This window comes from Apteryx mantelli, chromosome 26 (assembly GCF_036417845.1).
Source record: "Apteryx mantelli isolate bAptMan1 chromosome 26, bAptMan1.hap1, whole genome shotgun sequence".
Taxonomy (NCBI): Eukaryota; Metazoa; Chordata; class Aves; order Apterygiformes; family Apterygidae; genus Apteryx; species Apteryx mantelli.
In genome coordinates, this window is record NC_090003.1 from 1,547,231 (window position 1) to 1,565,969 (window position 18,739).

Here is an 18,739-nt window from a genome sequence, read left to right on the forward strand (position 1 = left end):
GCTGCCAAATCCTGTTATTTCCATTCCGAGCCTGAGCTCCTGCCTTAGCAGGGCTTCGTGGAGAAGCCAGGAAAGGGCAGGCTCCTCAACCTTTTTCGCTTCTGCTTGCTAGAGTGTCCGGACGGATGGTTTGGGCTGAACTGCCGACACCGGTGTCAGTGTGACAATGGGGCTATGTGTGACCACGTCAGTGGCGCGTGTACTTGCAGCTCGGGCTGGAGAGGCACGTTCTGCGAGCGCAGTAAGTATCCTTTGCTGGGGGATCCAAAAGCTGTAAAACTGCCTCACATATCACAGTCTCCTTGCCGATGGGATCTGCGCTCCGTGTTTGACTTAGTTATGCTAGTATGGCAAAGAGAATCCATCAGGATGGTCATGGGGAAAACTGCGTAGCCACAAGCTGCTAATTCTCTCCTTGGATTTTAATTCTGAAGAGAAAAGGTCCAGGAAAAATTAATAACAACATGTAAGCAAGGAGCATATGCACAGCTGCCTTGATTGCCTGTGTATGTACACATGTTGCACCCAGGGTCTTGGCACAGTCTTTTTTTTTTGTTGTTGTTTTTTGCTTAGCCGTTACGCTTGGGCAGAAGCCCTGATTACTCGCCTTGGCTTTTTACTGCAACTGCCGCCTGGTAGTGAGAATGCAGTGCTAAGGCAAGCTCTGCTAGCTGAGCCGCGCTGGAGGCCCAGCCGCTGAAGGAAGGATGCCTTCGGAGCCCGCACAAGCGTGCCCGTGTCCTCCGCGTACCAGGCTGCTCGTTGAAGGGGTCGCAGCGGCCCGCTCGCCAACCTGGTCGTCTCTTGGTAGGCAGAAACCTTGTGCCGTTGCTGTTCTCATCCACCAGAGCTTTGCTGCGTGCCTTGGACGGCCACAATGAACACGCATCTAATATTCTGCTGCCTTGTCAGGGAGACAGGGGACTTAGGAAGTTGTCACGTCTGCACAGCATTTTATCAGCAAAAAAGCTACCGAGCGGCGTCTCCTCCTCGCATGGAGATTTCTTGGCCTCGTACAGACTGACATTCATAAAGACATTTGGGGGGGGGGGCTTTTCTGTTTTGTTTTCCGCAGCCTGTCCAGATGGATTTTATGGACTAGAGTGTCGGGAAACCTGCAAATGCCTGAACGGAGCCCACTGTGACCACGCAACAGGCCAGTGCCGCTGCCCGCCGGGCTGGGCTGGCCCCAGCTGTAACCAGAGTAGGTGTCGCTATGGCCTCGCGCTCCCGTCCGGCTAAGGTGCATCTGATGGGGGAGCTGGTCAAAAGCCAGCTCTCAGGAGAGCGCTGGGGAGCCTCGTCTGTCTCTCTTGCTTCTCGATCATTGGGGCTGGAGGTTGAGGTGTTTATTCCCCACGTGTAATTTTCTGTGTGTGGAAGTTAATTCTGAGCTGCAGAGAAGCATTTGGTTTCGGAGAGGGGCCAGACAGCATGTGTTTGTAGATGTAACTCATTTAATGTTACATTCAGAAGATCCTTGCAAAAGGACCAGCAAGTACATGGCCCGGCAGTGGGAACTGGCTTTGCCCCTTCATCCGGAGTGTCCTCAAAGAAAGAGGAGTCTGGGGTTCTGCAGGTTGCATAAATGGGTCTGTCTTCGCATGGCCTCTTCTAACAGCTCAGCTCTAGCGGAGGCTGTGTGTGTGTGTTTGCATGTGTGTGTGTGCATACGTTTATAATGTGCATGTGTCCGACAGAAACTGGGTCGTAAGCAGACATCACAGTCTCTTATTGCCCTGCTTGTTTTCCCTCTACGAGGTTGCTTGCATATTTTAGTTTGTGTGCTTTTATTTAACTGTATTTTTATTGCTAGGAATAGCACTGCCAAATAGAAAGGGTGAGCCCCACTGTCTTATATTTTATATAAGTTCAGCCCTGAGGGAGGCACAAAAATGCTGACTTAGCTTTTGCCATTTTTTACGTCTCTTTTTACATTTGCCTAATACTGCCAGGTTCTGGCCAGGTCCAGAAATGTAAGTGCCAAGACGGGCAATTTTTTGTGCTGCGTCTATTATGACGCCAGGGAGGAAATACCAGAAAATCTCAGAAGAGTCTGTTCTTACAAGCTTCTTAGCCAAGCTTTATGGACTAAAACAGTTCAGAGGTGCTTTGGACCCGGATTGCTCGGTGTTCGTCTGAAGCAGACTCCCAGCCTTGGGGACTCTTCTGGCAAATGTGCTCTGTCTTGGGGGGGGACGGGGACTTCCAAAAGCTTTGAATGTCTCTCTGTCTGAGCAACTGCTGTTGCATGTAGCGAGGGCTGGGGCAAAACAGTTTCCTAGTAGATAAGATGATGTAACGTTAATGATAACAACAGTGCCTGTGTGTGTGTGTGTGTGGCTGTGTGAATGTCAGCCCTATGTAGAATACAGCTGTTATTTCTCCATGACACCGTAGAAAAACAACTTACACAACCCTTTTGGGTCCGTCTGGTTGCTGGTTCTTCTTCCAGACAAGTGCATTTTGGATCATTAGTAGGAGTCTGGATGATGTAATTAATACCTGTTGTCTAACAGTTATGCCTACTTCTGATTCCATGAAGCATGCCAGGAGAACAGTTATGGCGAGAACTGCAGTCAGACATGCAACTGTTCCAATAACGCTACCTGCGACCATGTTAGTGGCCAATGTCTCTGTGCAGCTGGATGGACAGGACCCACATGCCAGCAAGGTAACACAGCTTAATGTCGCTTTGTAATCCAGACTGTCTGCTTCCTCGTCGTGAGGGAACACTGTGCCGATGCACACTGAAAATGCCATTTCTCTGGATGGGTCAGCGTTTTCGTAGGGTAGCACCTACAAGGAGCTGAGGCAGTGTGAGAGCAGGACGAGTTTGCAAATAAGATCATTCTTAGTTGCGCAGCACTTACTAATTCATTCACAAAGACAGAAGCCGAAAGGTTGCCCTCTCCCCGAGCACCAGAAATTGCCTGACTTGCAGTTTTTGTAGCAGCACATAGAATAAGGCTCGATCTTCCACTGCACTGAGCATTCAGGCACTAAGCCAGCAGTGCTTTCAAGCACGCTCGGAGAAATTGTGCAGACGATAACAGTTACTTGGGTGCTTAAATGCTTTTTCTCTGCTAAGCAGCGCTACTACCTGGGCCTAAAAGATGAGGATGTTCTGCAGCTCGGGACTGAAGTCACTGCTTATCAACTGAGCATCTTTCAGGGCTGCTGACTCACCCGCCTTTTTTGTTTTATATATTTGCTTCCCCCAAAGAAATCAGACCCACTGATGGGTTGTTTAAATTCTGTGTCACTAAGTGATTCTTCTACTGGCCTCTTCTTTAAGGAAGTTTTCCCAAAATAGGAGCACAGGTCCTAAAGTCTGTATTCTGTCTCTGCTTACCTACCCGCTAGCCATAACTGGGCCTGGCAGGTCTGTGGTATGTCCTGGTTTGGGACTTCCCAGCTCACACCAGTTGCAGCAGGGTGGGAAATAACAAACCACAGGGTTGTGAACCTCCCTGCAGGACGAGGAAAGGGAACACAAATCCCTTCGCTAGCGGGAAAGCAAACACAGGAAAATACAGGCCAAGTGGAGTTCACTGTCTAGTTCGTGTCGTCCAAGTTTGCTGTTGTGAAAGATTCCTTCGTATGGCCTTTGAAAGCCCGGTTCACAGCAACGTTTTGCCAAGCTTTATTTAGATGGTGAGGGAATTGAAAAGCATGTAGTTTGGCAGCTGAGCCAAAACCACCCTCTTTGTTCCAGTGGGTTGGATCTCCAGCACTGCAGCTTGGTTAATGCCACCTCTGGGGGACTTCCCTGCGCTTCCTTAGCGGCGTGACAGGTTTGGGGTACCTCTCCCTTTCCTCCCTTCCGCTCCCCTTGTCACTGCGTTGGGCCTTCCAGCCTTTTCTTAGGGTGGCACCTCCTAATGTGGGGAGCCTCCCAAAATGATCTGGAAGGCAGGTCGGATGGGGCAGGGCAACAGCTTTGCTGCTGATGCCCCACTTCGCCACCAAAGGACACCTCGGAGCAAAGGAGTCCGGGCTGCGTTTCTGGGAGCAGGCTGGTGAAGACACCGCTTCTCCCTCTGGCTGCTCGGCTAGCTGCACTGTTCTCCCCGGGTTCCCTCTTCAGAAGGCAGTAAGCTTCCTAGCGTAAGCTGGAGCCGGGGAAAACAGGGAGGCGAAGAAGCCTGGCACACGCTCGTGCCGTGAGCATCGTTAGTCTCTCCGGCGGCGGAGCCAGGAGCTGCAGCCGCTGCTGGTGGGGCTGCGCTCGCAGCCGCTGGAAGAGTCCGAAGCTGCCGAAGGGCTCGCAGAGGCTGGGCAGCCTCCCAGGGGAGCTTGAGCGTTGCAGGCTATTTTCTGTACTGGTGATGTGTACGCAGAAGCTTAGCTAGTTTTTCCAGCGCCACCCAGTCCGGTTTAATTACAGCTAGTACGTCTAGCCGCAGGGTCCGTCCTGCGTTCAGTGACTCGCGCTGCGCTGGGCTGCGCTGGGGGCTGCGTTTGGCTGGGGCTGGGTTTTTGGTGCCCTCGCCACCTAGTCGCCTGCGGCATCGGTGCCTCCCGCCGGAGCACGTTAAAATAGCAAAGCCCTTTGCGCGGGCACCGAAGCGGCCTCCGAGGGGCCCCGGCTCCTCGCCTGCCTCTCGCTGCGGACAGCGACGGCGGCGGCTTCCTTTGCCCCTGCCGCCCGGGCCCGCCAGCACGGCCCGGCGCCTGCGCGCGGCGGGCAGCGTCGCCGGCTGCTTTAAGGCTTCTGTTGCGCTGGTTTTCCCTCAGCGTGTCCAGCTGGTTTCTACGGAACGAACTGCCGCCAGCACTGTCTCTGCCGAAACGGCGGAAGCTGCGACCCCGTCACAGGGCGCTGCGCCTGCCCCGAAGGCTGGACGGGACTCGCCTGCGAGCTGGGTGAGTAAGGTGCAGCCGGCAGCCCTCGGAAACGGGCTCCGGCACGAAGCCGTCCCGTTCCGAAGACGTTGTCCCCGAAAGCTGGCAACGGCGTACGCTGCAGCTGGTGGCGTGCGCCCAGGACTGAGTAACACCCGTCCTCCTGGCCCCGCACGGTCCTGGCGCGCGCGTCTTGCCCAGCGTGGACGCGAGGGTCCCGTCCCGCCGTGTGCTTCCTCCTAGAGTGCGCGCGGGGGCAGCACGGGGCGGGCTGCCGGCGGAGCTGCGCGTGCCAGCACGGCGGGCGCTGCGAGCGCCGGGGGGGGCACTGCCTCTGCCCGCCCGGATGGACCGGCGACACGTGCGAAAGCCGTAAGTGAGTGAGGCGCGCGCGTCCTCCGCGTGGTCACCGCCTCCTGGTGCTGTACAAGTCTGCTCTAAACGCCGGGGAGTTTTTAAGTAAAGACACGGAATTTGGATTTCTGCGCTCAGAAGAGGGCTTGTAGGTGCTGTGGTTTGGGCCGGGTAGACTAGCTTTGCCCATTGCTGTGCTTTCTGCTTTCCTTTGAGGGCTCCTCGAAAGGCAAAGGCACGGAGAGGGGCTGCGCAGCCACCCCGGACGGCGCCAGCGGGAGAGGGCCAGGCTCCCCCGGGCCCCGGCCTGAGGCCACTGCCCTGCTCCCGGGCGTCCCTGCAGGGCTGCAGGTCCCCGCCGGTATCTGTCTGACGCAGAAGCCAATACACTAAAAACAAAAGGTCATTTATTTTAACAGGAGCTGAAGATCATCTCCTGTCTGTTCTCGCTTCTACACGTACCTGCCTCTGGCCTGATTGCACTGACCCTAAATGCCTGGCTTTGGTCCTAAGCCCCAGCAAATAATTACATCTGTCGTTCTATAGACTCCTGTGTTCGCCGTATCTGTAAACGTAACACACACCCTGGCAATCCCTTCGCTATGAGGAGGTGTTGAAAAGGCCATTGGCCTTATTAAGAGCAGCAACCGAGAGCTGATCGAGTATCAGAACACCAAGAAGAGATCCACTAGCTTCCTCCCCTTTCAGCAGTCGTGATATATTCTTCATATTGCAATGTAAAAGGCATGTCGGTCTGCTCACGTCACTTGTCATAAGTGAGCTCCCACTGCAGCTACCTCTGCCATCAGCTGCATCAAGGTGCTCTCAGGTTTCTCGCCGGGGAGTGTCTTCATATGGAGATGTCTTCTTTTGTATCAGGGTTCTGTTGCTGTTGTTCTCTGGATTGCTAGCTAGGTCGAGAACCCACTACCTAGAGCAGGACTGTGACTTGTAACGTGATGGTTTTGAAGCATTTCTTGATCTGGAATGAAGAGGAAGCAACTTTCAAAGCTTTGCAAAGCTGAGAAATTTCAAAGTTCTTCCTGGGGCCTTTCTTCAACATTTTGAGAGTGTGTCCATCCTGCAATCAAGACTGTGATATCAAATCTAACATTGAAAGCAGTAGCAGTGCAGGTTCTGTGGCACAGATGTCAGTCCGAGCGGTACAGTATTTCAGCTCCTGACCAACTCCCAAAGCCTGTGCTGACCTACTGCAACAGTGCGTGCAACAACCACCCTCTGCGGTTATTGCGCAGGTTCCCGCAATAGGAGATTGCCTGTGTGTCCTTAAATCTGGCGTTCTGGTGCAGTTGTACACGCTCATTCTGAAGCAAGCGCACCCGGCCTTGGCCCCCTCAAAATGGAGACGTCTTTCCCTCTTGAGAGAACGGCCCTCTCTCTGCTTGGAAACCATGGTCCAGGATTCTGCTAGTTCTTGATCCCATTTGCTAAACCCCTCAGTTTCTGCTTTCTCAAAGTTTTAATAATTTGACCATAGGCAAGCAGGGTTTTTTTCCGCTCTGGCTATCCCAACACTCAAGTGTTCTTTGGGATTTGTGAAAAAATGCAAGATAAATTTTCCTGAGGTGTCGGGGCTGAAAATTCATGGGTGTTTTGGCTCCTAGATGGAACCAAAGCTTCAAAAGCCTCTTACTTCCTTCAAGTAAGATACCGAGTGTTCAGCAAAGTGTAGCTGCGCTCGGCTGCTGAGATGCTCTGGCAGGCCAAAGTCTGACCACATCTGCAGTTTCACTTTTATAATTTCTTTTAGATATAAATGAAACCCACCCCCCTAAAACTCAGCAATTGTGTACATTTTTTAACAAAAGCCAGAATCCTCTATTTGGCTTCCTACGGGGCTATGCTTCAAAATGTGTATATGTGCAAACATCTGCCTAGCCGTGTGCGCCACGTAGCCATACTCCCATTGCAATTGCATATGCAAACTCGGCTCTTGCGCAGACAAGAAACCTGTTTGGACAGAAATTACGGCATTTGTGCACTCGCTCATGATGCAGAACTGCAGATTAGCTTCATGGGTTTTGCACCCGTAGTGCTAACTAACTGCTGTATAATTCTGGCCCCGCATGTATTACCTGGTTTGCATGTGCTTTAGAAAGCAGGCACTTCTCTGACAACAGAAGCCCCAGCAAAACTAAAGCATTGCAGCCGTGACTGAGACTATGCTATGCTGGCACCCAGCCTTCATCAAACAGTGCCAGAAGTAACACTTCCAAAAACATTTGGCACAGTTAGTTAAAGAGCGACTTCACACCAAATTAGGCATGAGAGAGTGTTTACGCAAAGACCCGTTTGCTTTGCTCACAACTTCCTTCCTTTTGCTCTCTGTTGCATGGCTAAGCTCTCTGCTCCCTAGGACCTCGTCTCGTCTTGGCTCTGCGCTCCTGCCGGGCGCCTGACGTCAGCCAGCCTGTCTCGGAAGCAACAGTGATGTCACGCTTTCGGCAGGTTGTGCCGAGTTCGCTCTTGAGGCAAGTCTGCAGAACTCCATGAGTGTCAGTAGTGATCCCGGCTCAGCTGGGCCTGAGTTTGATCCTACGGACTTTATGAGCCTGCCGGCCAAGCAGAAGAGTCAGGAGGAGGGGAAGAGAAAGCCCTCGTTAAAACAAGTTGATCAGCAGCAGAATCACAAGGCACGAGAAAGGGAACGTGCTCTCCTGCGCACGGTGGCTCTGAGGCTTGCTGCTGGCGAGAGCGAGGAGCTTCCCGGCTTCCCGGCAGCTGGGGACCTGAGCGTGCACCAGCTGCACAGACCCGGCTGGGAGAAGCCTCGTCGTGGCAGGAAAGCGGCGGGGACGTGCGCCGGGAGCTTCCCAACGCGCAGCTTGGGGCAGAGGAGGACATGGCTTCGGAGTGCGCCCTGGGGTACCAGGCTTGCGGTTTGGGCACAGCTGGTGAGCTCCAGTGCTCCGCTCTCCTGTACCTTGAGGAGCACTGATTTCACTGTCTGGAGGCTGTCTGACGGCCTCTTTGACACGAGCTTGTTCGCGGTTGACAGCTTTCCACTGTGGCAGATGAGCAGCCGGGACAGTTTGTCTTGCTCGGTCCTGGCCGAAGGTCTCGGCAGAGAATCCAGGGTTTGGTGATGGTGCTTCCTAAAAAGCAGTGGGGGTTGGTGGGCATGCTTTCGGATCATAACTGGAACCTCTAAGCCACACAGCTATGGCCCCATGCCATCCCTGTTGTGGGCTGAGTGAAGGCTTGCAGCCACCAGAGCCGGCTGGCTGGTCCTGCCCGTCACCACCCAAACGAAGACAGGAGCGCGCTGGTCGCTCCAGCTGCACCCCTCTCCAGCACGGTGACACCTCTGCAGGCTGGCAGATCCCACCGGACTTGTCACAACGCTGCCTCTGGCTTGCAGGAACGGAAGGGACGGAAACGAGCGGTGATTTGGGTGCCTGCGGGTGTGCTGTGGAATAAGAACTCCATCACCTGCTTTGCACAACTTGTCCTCTCTGCTTCTGTGTTTGCATCTCTGCAGCTTGCCCGGAGGGGCTGTTTGGAGCGCGCTGCGAAGAGCGCTGTGACTGTGGGGACAAGGTGCCGTGCCACCACGTCACGGGCGCTTGCGATTGTCCCCGCGGCTGGAGGGGCCAGCGCTGTGAGAAAGGTGAGCGCTGCAGTCCTTCGGCTGGCGGAGCAGCCCCGCTGCTGCCTGATACGCTTCTGGCTCTGGGAAAGCCAGTTCCGGGGGATGGAGAGACCTTTTCTTTTTTTCCAAAGTGTTTCGAGGAGCTGATAGTGCTAAAAGAGGTGTTTGGGTGGCTGCAAAAACTGCCGCCGAGCTGGTTGCTAGAGCAGGGGTCCAAGCTCAGCACAGCGTGCACGAGCCGGCTCCTGCAGACCTGCGCGGGCCCCCAGTCCCTAACGCACGGTCGCTCGGCGTCGGAGCCATTCCCGAGCCCATGCAGAAAGTGGGTTTTTTTTTTTTTTTCCTGGCCCGCCAGTTACTGTCTCAATATCCTAAAAGGGGAGGTGGGGAGAACAGAAAGGTCTGCGGAGAAGCTGTGAGCTTTGCTCCCTAGGCATCGGTTTCCTAGTGATTTGCTGCACAGACGCCACCCAGTTAGTCAGCCCACAACATCTCTTTAGCTAATTCATTTAGCAGGAGACTGGCGTTGGTATGTCGCAGCAGGCTAGCGCTGCATCGCGCTAAGCCTTTAATTAAACCTCATTTCTGGGCCTCAGAATTCTTTCTGACACTTTTAGGCATTAGCAGCGTCTTGAAATCCAGTCAAGGCGCTTGCTTACGTCTCCTTGCCTGTTTTCCCACAGCCTGCCTGCCTGGTTCGTTTGGGAAGAACTGTGCCGGCCGCTGTGCTTGTCCCCTGGGAGTGCCTTGCAATCACATCACTGGCCAGTGCGGCTGCCCTCCGGGATTTACCGGTTCAGGATGTGAAAAATGTACGAGCAAGGGAACGATCCTCTTATAGGGCTGATGACAGGCTCTGGGAACTCGGTGGGTCAGGCGATTGCTACTTAAAATAAAATAAATAAGAAGAAAACACCCCACACCCAACAGCAAGGTTTGCCAAAGAGCAACTCACACTTTGGCGGCTGGGTGCATGCCCACATAATCTTAGCAGAGCACAGGGAGCCAAGTGGGAAATCAGAGCTATGTATTTATCCAGAGGATTAGCAATAAATCAGAATTAAAATGAGCTCCTGTGGGTACGAGCAAGTCTGGAAGAGACAGAGGCATGTGAGCACATTCTTTACCCGGGGGAAATGGGTGTATTTGCGACGTCTTTATGTGCTGGGGTGGAAGTTTGCAGGAATATGGGCTCGGATAGGTAGGGCTAGCATTGCCAAAGGCAGCTGTTCCCATGCTGGGAACCAGTCCCTTTGGTTTTTGTGTGGCAGAGAACCGTCACTGTAATGAAAAGCACTCTAAAGCCCGGCTTTAAAAGAGAAAAAAAAGGAGTCTTATACTCAGGGGCGGGAGAGCTCATCCTAAATGAGCTGTGTGTTGCCCTGCTCTCTCTCTCCTGCCAGCCTGCCTGCCCGGGACCTTCGGTGAGAGCTGTGGTCGGATCTGCCAGTGTCCCGGCGCGAACCAGGACTGCCACCCGGTCACGGGGGAGTGCGTCTGCGCTCCCGGCTACCACGGGCCGGACTGCCAGCGGCGTGAGTCTGCGCGCCGTCTCGCCGCGCGCTGTGCCGACGTTCGCAGGCTGCCGCCGCGGGCCGTGCCCGCGCTTGAGCGCCGCGTCCCGGGCGAGCCCGGCCGCCAGCGCGGGCAGCCGGACCCGCCTGGCTCCGGGAGCCGCGGGGGGAAGCAGCAGGCTCGGCCGGCGAGCCGGGGCAGAAGCGCCGCAGCCGGCCCCTTAGCCAAGCCCAGGAAATGAGCCAGCGCCTTGGAGTGCCTTCAAAGGACTTGTTTGGACTGGTTAACTTTGCTGATTCTCGCTGTGGTCGCCTTTCTGCTCATTAATGTGGCTGGGGGGGGGGGGGGTTCTTTTTTGGTGGTTAACCGTTGCCCAGCCCTGGCTGCTCGGGAGACGAGTGGGTGCAAGCAAGCGCTTTCTTGCTCCTCTCTCGGAGCCTGTCCCTGTGCGCGGGCGCACGGCGGCTCTGACCTCTGCACTGCCTCTTGCCAACTACTTTGCAAGTAGGAGTTCGTGTAAACAAAAATCATTCTCGTGCGCTCGGGCGAGATTTTTGCCATTTCCCTTTTGGATTTGGGAATTGTGGGAAGTTTGCTAGCTAGTACCAGCGACAGAGAGTTTCTGCAAAATGCAAAGCTCCTTGGTGGTGGTGGGTTTGCCGGGGGGACACTTACAAGTGCGCTCACGGGTTTCCTTTGGACAAGCCGTTTCTCGCAAAGCTCTCTGCCGCCTTGCTGATGCAGCGGCTGCGCGAGTCCGTGCGGCGGGTTCCTGCGGACTGTTTGCACTTCGCTCCCTTTAGGCACTGATGTCGCTCCGTCCTCTTTCTCCAGAGTGCTCCGTGGGGTGGTATGGCCCCAACTGCGAAAGGCCGTGTAGGTGCCGCAACGGGGGCCTGTGTGACATTACCACGGGGACGTGTCGGTGTCCTGCTGGCTACGTCGGCGCTGACTGCAGCATCGGTGAGTGCGCGGATTAGCCGGAGGGGAAACGTGGGGCCGCAGGAGTTTGCTCCCGACGAGGCGCTTCTGCAAATCTTGTGCGTAGGCCGGTTGCCGCTTGCTGACGCTGCGGGAGATGAGAGCCAGTTGCAGCGACCGGCTCCCGCGTTGGCTCCGCAGGGCTCATCAGCCGAAGGAGCTGCCGGGCCACTTCACAGCCCCGCGCCTCCGGCAGTGCCCTCCCCGCCTGAGTGCCGAGGCAGCGCACGTAGCGCCGGCCGTCGTGCGAGAACACGAGTCGTAGCTGATCTAATTGCTATTCTTAATCATTTTCTTACTCCGTTTCCGTTGTGCCAAAATGGTTTCTTCGCTACGAAAGGCCTGCCCCACCGGCTTTTGCATCGTGCCGTCGCTGCGCTGCTGGCTCCTTGCTAAAAGCGCTCTGCTTCTCCGGTCGAAGGAGACTTAACAGCGCTTGTTGCTGCTCTGCCGGTCGTGTCGTGCGTTAGCCACAGAGCGTCCGTGGCCTCCGACCAAGCCCTCGCTGGCCCCTTGCTTTGCTCTTCAGACACGCACGCTTCCCTGTGCTGTCACTGAGTCGATGCCGAGGCAGTGAAAGCTCTGCTCTCCGCAGGCTGTCCGGCCGGCCGCTACGGCGAGGACTGCGCGCACGTGTGCCTCTGTGGGGAAGGAGCTGCCTGCCACCACGTCACCGGAGCCTGCGTTTGCCCTCCGGGGAGAACCGGTCCCGCCTGCGAGCAAGGTAGATGCTAGCTGCCGGCTCCTGGTCCAAGACGCCCGGCCGGTCTCATGGCGGCGGGTTGGAAAAGGGCCTACGGCAGGAGCCGCCGGCCGATTTCCTTGCCCGCTGCCTGCTGCCGCGGCGGCGGCGGCTCGCGTGCCCACGGCCGCCCTCCTCTTGCCTCGCAGGCTGCCCGAAGCAGCGGTACGGGCTGGGCTGCCAGCAGCGCTGCTCCTGCCGCAACGGGGGGCTCTGCGATGCAGCCGACGGCTCCTGTTCCTGCGGCCTCGGCTGGACGGGGAAGTCCTGTGAGTTAGGTAAACCTCACCGCGGCGCGGTGTCCTGCACCGGCGCGCTTGCTCAGCGTTGCTTCACGCTGCGTTCGGTCCCTGTTCTTCCCGCCGTGTGACGGTCCTTGGGCTCCCTCATGACGTCGTGGCACCGCGGAAGTGCCGCCGAGGGGCAGGATCTGCCCCCAGCGGCGCTGAGGCCGCAGCCGCCGCTGACGAGCTCTGCCGCTGCCGCCTGCTCCCGCAGAGTGCCCGCCCGGCAGGTTCGGTGCCGGCTGCCGGCTCAGCTGCACGTGCCGGAACAACGCGACGTGCGACCGGGCGACGGGAGCCTGCCGCTGCGCCGGAGGCCACTACGGGCACCTGTGCGAACACAGTAAGTCGTGGCGGCACAAACGTGGCTCCTTTGCCTTTGCAAGGGGGCATTTCCAAAACTGCTCCGGCGAGCAGAGCCACAGGGAGACGAGCCGACCCCTGCGCTCGCCAGCACGCCTGTGCGGTGCCGAGGGTCTCTTCGTCCCTTCCGCCCGAAACGCAGCCCCCGTGCTGGCGGCGGCCCCTTCGCAGGCCGCAGACGTGGCTGCGACGACCGGCGTTGTCGCGCCCGGTTTGTTAAGCCCCCTGGATGCGGAGGAGCCGTTCGCTCAGCGCTTGTCGCCGGCGGGCGCACAGGCGGCTTTGCGGCAGGGGCCGTCGCGGGTGAGCCTCCGTCAGCCCCATCTCTGCTCGCCACTGAGCCCCCCCCCCGGCTCCCGTCCCAGGCTGTCCCCCGGGCTTCCATGGCGTTGGCTGCCAGGAGCTCTGCGACTGCGACAACGGAGCGACGTGTGACCCAGCAAGCGGTCGGTGTCAGTGTCCCGCTGGTTTCCACGGAGAGCGCTGTCAGACAGGTGCCTCTTAGTGCTGCTCTTTACTAGAGACAGGCCAGAACCCCGAACGTAGTCTTTTAACGTGTGCCATACTTCACCTCTCACAACAGGTTGTAAGGAGGGGACGTACGGCGAGGGGTGCCGACATTACTGTGACTGCGTAGGAAATGCACCATGCGATCCAGCCACCGGCCGCTGCTTGTGTCCTCCTGGAAAAACTGGTGCTAAATGTGGTTCAGGTGAGTTCAGCTGCAACTTGGGGAGGTGAGAAAAGGGGCACGTGCAAGAGTAGACTGGAAATGCAGTCCTAAAATGGATGCACAAATCCTCCTGGTGGCGATGAAAGCTCATGGAAGGGGCTTTCCTTCCTTGTGTGTCTCCTCGAAGAGCAAGATGGCATCTGAACAGTGGCAGTCATCTCTTCAGCCTCTATTTGTAGTCAGAGCTGAAGGCATCTCCCCTGCCCACAACACCCCCCCCCCCAGTGCCCTTGTTATTTAGATCCTCCAGGTCAAAAGGCTGAGGATCAAATGCAGAAGGAGTACCCTGGTGATCTAACGCCCTGTAAGACATTAATAATGAGAGCTTGAGAGCAGCCTCTGGGTTCGGGGGGGTCTTTTGAGGCAAAAAGAGTTCTGCCTTATCTCTCTTTCACGTGGCCTCCGCTGCAAGCACTGCGTATTGTACGATGAGGAACGCTTCAGCTCAGGTGCTGAACCTGCTGACGCTGCAGCAGCCTGATGAGCTCCCGTCCCTCCCCTCCCGCAGACTGCCGAGGGAACAAGTACGGCCCAGACTGCTCGCTCGCCTGTGACTGCGCCACCAGCAGCTCCTACTGTAATGCTCGGAATGGCCAATGCCTTTGCATTAACGGGTACATAGGACCTACGTGCCACGAAGGTAATACATAGGCTCAGCGCCCCAGTAAGTAGCTACTGAATGCAAACAGTGGTGGGATCCTAAAGCAAAGCACCTGCTGCGCAGGGCCGCTGTAGGACCTTTGCTCTGGCCGTTGCTGGCTGCCCTGGTGAGTTAGTTTTGGTACTGGTACTAACTAAAACCAGCAACTGCGCGTAACCAGCTGCCTCTTCCCAAGGTGCTGTGATTTATAGTGTTTGGGGACAACCATCTGGTATGATTTGTTTGCTGTCACCCTGGCCATGAGGGAAGCTTTATGGCACTGCAGGGTGGGTGTTGACAGTGATCTAAACATAAAGCAGGTCAGCAGCATAACCCCAAATAAGCCCATCATCCTGGTAAACCAGGCCTCAGAGCCCATTCAGTGCCCCAAACAGAAGGAAAAAAACCAAAACCCCTTGTTTCTGCCCAAATTACAATTGACTCAAGGCCTCCGCTCGGAGTGGAGGGCATTCCCCATGGGCCCTCCGCACCGCCGCAGCGGGGATGGAAGGACAGGCCGCCTTTCTTTTGCAGGCGGTGTGCAGCACCTGCCAGCAGCTGAGCAGCAGTCCCTGGCGCCAGGTCAGTAACAGACCCCGGCAAGCTCGAGGGGCCTGTTTCACCCCGTAGCTGCCCGGGGCGACACCTCTGACGGCACCTTCAAACCCACGTTAGGGAGCAGCCTGAAGCGGCCGCCTGCGGATGGCCCGGTGAGACGGGTGCTGCGGGCGCAGAGGCCGAGCCCAGAGCCGCCACGGGCAAATAAATCAGCTGCGCCTTCCCTGGCACCGAGTGTGGTTGGGGCTGCCCGGGGTCCAGGCAGGTTAAAAGAGCGCAGAGGGCTTCAGGAACAGCAGCCCCGTGCCATTGGCACTTTCCACCAAATTTTCCATGAAGTCTGGAAGGCCTCTCTCTTTTGCTTGCTCTTTTGCACTCTTTCACCTGTTTTTTTTTTTTTTTTTTGGTTCACCTTCAAACGAAGTTTGTCCTGTTGCTCTTGCTGTGCTGGCTGAGCGCACCAGCGGGCAGCGGTGGCGGGGAGGGAGGCCTGCCTCTCCGAGAGCGCGACGCCTGCGTTTGTCCGTGCTGGCTTGTGCTAAGGCAGCAGGGCGTTCCCGGCAGCCAGGCTTGCTGGTTAGCTGTGCAGCATCTCCCGTCCAAAACTGCAGGCAATCTGCAGTGGGTGGCCGCTGCGCAGCCCACGGGTCTGACTTCTGTTCCCGCTCCTCTTGCAGCTGTGCAACCCCGGACACTCGCCAGATCGTCTTCCCCCAAGGGAGCTTTCCAGCTGGTAAAGCATTAGGGCTGGAGCGGTCGTTCGCCAGGAACGCTCCCTTGGTACGTGACCAAGCAGCCACCTGAAGAAGCCAACGACCAGTTCAGAGACCTTGCTTACAAGCCACGCGAGTGATTATCATTTTGTGACAGACTAATCGTGCCGATCATAAGCAATTCACCTCGGAGAGACACCCGGAGGGAGGTGGCCGCCGGCTTGGGCTGGCCTTCGACGGCGCTCCACGAGAGCAACTGTGCCGGCTCTGGGGCAGGCTGCTGTTGTCCAGGCGCTAGCAGGAACGGTTCGGAAGCTGTTGCTTCTAGGCAGTGCCTAGTGGTCCTGGAGAGCACGTGAGAGTTTGCAGGCTCTCTTCTTTTGGTTTTGGGTGCAGGAGTTTTCTTGGGGAGGAGGTCTGAAATTATAGTCAAAAAATGTGTATTTATGTAAAGGTATTTATGGGACGCTGTACAATTGTGTCGTCACAAATGATGGCTGAACATTCCCAGCTCTCCTACAACCATGTCTAGTGAAGACTACCACATCACTTGAGACTTTTTTTTGTTTTTGAATTTGCAATTAGTCTTATATTGTAAGTTACTGTTTGCTATGGGGGCAAAGGGGGCTTTTTTAGGCAGGGTCCTGAGTCATCCTCACAGCAATGATGAGCCGTGGCCTTTGGGCAACCGCCTCCGAGCAGTGCAGACTTCTAAAGCAGGCCATGTCTCCAGGTGAAACTGCACCTGAATGATGGGTTGTGTTACTGCACCAGCGCATGCAGCCGTTGACGCCCATCTTTTGCCAAGCACGAACTGTTTCAGAACTACACCTGCTTTGCTGGGGAGGCAGCAGGAGCCCAGGCTGCGTCCAGCCTCTGCTCCAGGTGTCCGGCGCACGCCGTTGTGCGCCCCTAGCCCTTACCCCGCCGCTTCCAGTGAGCTGGTGCCCACAGCCTGATGTTGCGCGGCAGTAGTAAAGCGGGTCCCTTACCTGAAAGGAAGTCGTTTCTTTGCAGAAAATGCAGTTTGCTCTTGGCCGGCTTTGGAAGGCTTCAGGAGCTGCTTTCGTACTAGGCGGCTGTCAGCCCACCTGCACTTGCTCCACGGAAGAGTGACAGTCCGAACTGGGTGCAATGCTCAGGGCTGCCTTAAGGCTAGGGTCAAAGCTCTTCCGTGGCCTGGTGCCTGCCAGTCCCTGTGCAATGCTCTCCCCAGCCCTGGACCCTGCCTTGTTTTTCTCCATTGCAGCTGAGGCTGGGAGGTGACAGGGCGATGGAAGGCGGCGGCCGCAGAGCGCTGGCCCAGGGCAGGGCCGCGCGCAGGCTCCTGAGCCGGGCGGCAGGCGTGCAACCACTGCAAAGCTTAGGCTGCCACCTACCGCAGCGGCGAACGCCGCGGCCGAGTCTCCCCCGAGAAGGAGTCCAGCAGGCAGCGAAACCCAAACTGTGCCGTGTATTTGCACAAAGCTCCTGGGTAAATAGAGCCCGAGAGCTGACGGTGTCAGAAGAAAGCAGGCTCGGAGAAGGAGCCGCGCCATTCCTGCCCCAGCACACCTGCCTCCGCCGCCGCCGCTGCAGCACAGCCCTGCCCAGGCGCTCGGCCTTTAAATTATTCCCCCAGGGGCCAACTGAAAATAATAAAAGAATTGTTTCTTTTCCTGATGGAATTTATTTTAATCTGTATATAACTTGTAATTTTTTGCTAATGCCTTTCTTATTTCTTCCTTAACAGTATTTTTTGCATTAGATACCCCGATTGTGAAGAAATGATGTTAATATAAGTATGTAGTGAAGGACCAAAATTGTGTAATTAAGGTTGTATGTTGTATGATTGATAAGCAGGGAGTAGGAAGAGCCTGTTAATGACGTGCCAAACGACGCCGAATCATCCTGCTATTCTCGCCGCCGACTTTCCAGACAATCATGGGTTTTGTCACACGTGCGTTTAAAGGACCGTTGCCGCTAGACTAAGGAGCCTGCTTCTTTCCCGCGTTGGCTGGAAAGAGAAGAGGTCTCGAGCAGAAGGGAGCCGGAGCCTCCCCCGGCCGCCCTCGCGCAGGACGGCGGCAGCGCGCGAGGACGACGCCACGGAGCCCCGCGACTCTCCAGGCCGCGGCCGGGCGCAGGGAGCCGAGCGGAGGCGCCGGGGCTCGGCGGCGGCTCGCGGGCTCCGGGGCGAGCGGCGTCTCCCGCGGCCTGCGCACGGGAACGCGCCGGCCCTGGGGAGGGAGAGCGTCCCGGCCCCGGCTCCGAGCCCTCCGCTCCTCTAGCCGCTCGGAGGGAACCGGGAGCTCCAGTAACTTCCCAGCGTGGGACTGCGATGCTCTGCACCTGTATTTTTTAAATCATGGTTTTTTTCCCCTTTTTGTATTTCTTAATACGGTTTGTTTACTTCATGTTTTCCTCTAGCTAGCTTCTCTGTTTTCAGAGCCCAGCTCCTCTAATTTAGCTATGATTACACGTTTTAATTTTTCCAGTTAAGATGAATAAACAGAAAGCCTGATTGAATTTCTATTTATCTTGTAGCTCTCATTCAATTACACTTGAAATATGTTGCAACTCATAGCAGATGCTTAGCTTTTGTCTGGTTTTGGTTTTAAACAAAAGCAATCACCTATTTTGAAGGATGTTTCCCAAGGCACGCATATGTTGAGCACGAGCGGAGGCTAGAAAGACTCTGCCGTCAGAAGTTTCCCTTTGAGCATTAGCGACAGGAAAGATCTGAGTCTTAGCTTCAATCCGACAGGAGCTATAATGCTTACGGACATCCCACGCCACCACCATATTAAGCTCAGGAACCAGTGCTACTCATGTTGTGTGCAATTTAATTTGGGCAAGCAGAAAGGACTTACTTTTCATGAGGATCCAAGAATTTATTGTTAGTGTAATTAATCCCTTTACAGTCCAATCAAAACCGAACAGTTGGAACAAGGCTACCATTCAGAATCCAAATCAAGACGGCGAAGTGAACTGTCCTACTCGGAAAAGCAGAGCGTTCACCTCCTTTTCACATGGAGCGGCGTCCCTCGGGTTAGGACGACTGCCTTGGAAAGGCACGCCGACTACCGGAGCTGCCACGGACCTGTCTCCTGCCACATCTTCGGCGGACTTAGTAAATTGACCCATTAAAAACCCAAATACAAACTACTCAGCTACGACAAAACAACTAGCCTGTCCCATGCCTTTTCTTTAATCACTTGTAGGCACTAACTTCTGGGGAAAAAAGCAGGATAAATGACCCTTCTGCACGCTGGAAGGCTGAGGTTTGAAGCTCCTTGATTACATCTCTTCCTCAGCTGGACTGAAAGCCCCCTGCTCCTTCTGGACACATCCACCTGCCTGTCCTCCCCCTTCGCTGCTATGTGACCGGTGGGAAGACAGACTGATAAGGAGCT

General features: G+C 55.9%; 1 protein-coding gene across 1 annotated transcript in view; it reads left to right on the forward strand.

Moving 5' to 3' along the window:
* MEGF6 (multiple EGF like domains 6) overlaps positions 1–17,858 on the forward strand; it is a 58,045-nt gene extending 40,187 nt beyond the window's left edge. The window contains exons 19-34 of the mRNA XM_067311275.1: positions 113–241; positions 1,076–1,204; positions 2,546–2,674; positions 4,741–4,869; positions 5,092–5,220; positions 9,499–9,627; positions 10,219–10,350; positions 11,165–11,293; positions 11,907–12,035; positions 12,203–12,331; positions 12,552–12,680; positions 13,066–13,194; positions 13,284–13,412; positions 13,942–14,073; positions 14,608–14,655; positions 15,309–17,858. Coding sequence (XP_067167376.1) covers positions 113–241; positions 1,076–1,204; positions 2,546–2,674; positions 4,741–4,869; positions 5,092–5,220; positions 9,499–9,627; positions 10,219–10,350; positions 11,165–11,293; positions 11,907–12,035; positions 12,203–12,331; positions 12,552–12,680; positions 13,066–13,194; positions 13,284–13,412; positions 13,942–14,073; positions 14,608–14,655; positions 15,309–15,376 — 1,928 coding nt within the window. The 3' untranslated portion in view covers positions 15,377–17,858. The remainder of the gene's footprint in view (positions 1–112; positions 242–1,075; positions 1,205–2,545; positions 2,675–4,740; positions 4,870–5,091; positions 5,221–9,498; positions 9,628–10,218; positions 10,351–11,164; positions 11,294–11,906; positions 12,036–12,202; positions 12,332–12,551; positions 12,681–13,065; positions 13,195–13,283; positions 13,413–13,941; positions 14,074–14,607; positions 14,656–15,308) is intronic.
* The last annotated feature ends 881 nt before the right edge of the window (positions 17,859–18,739 follow it).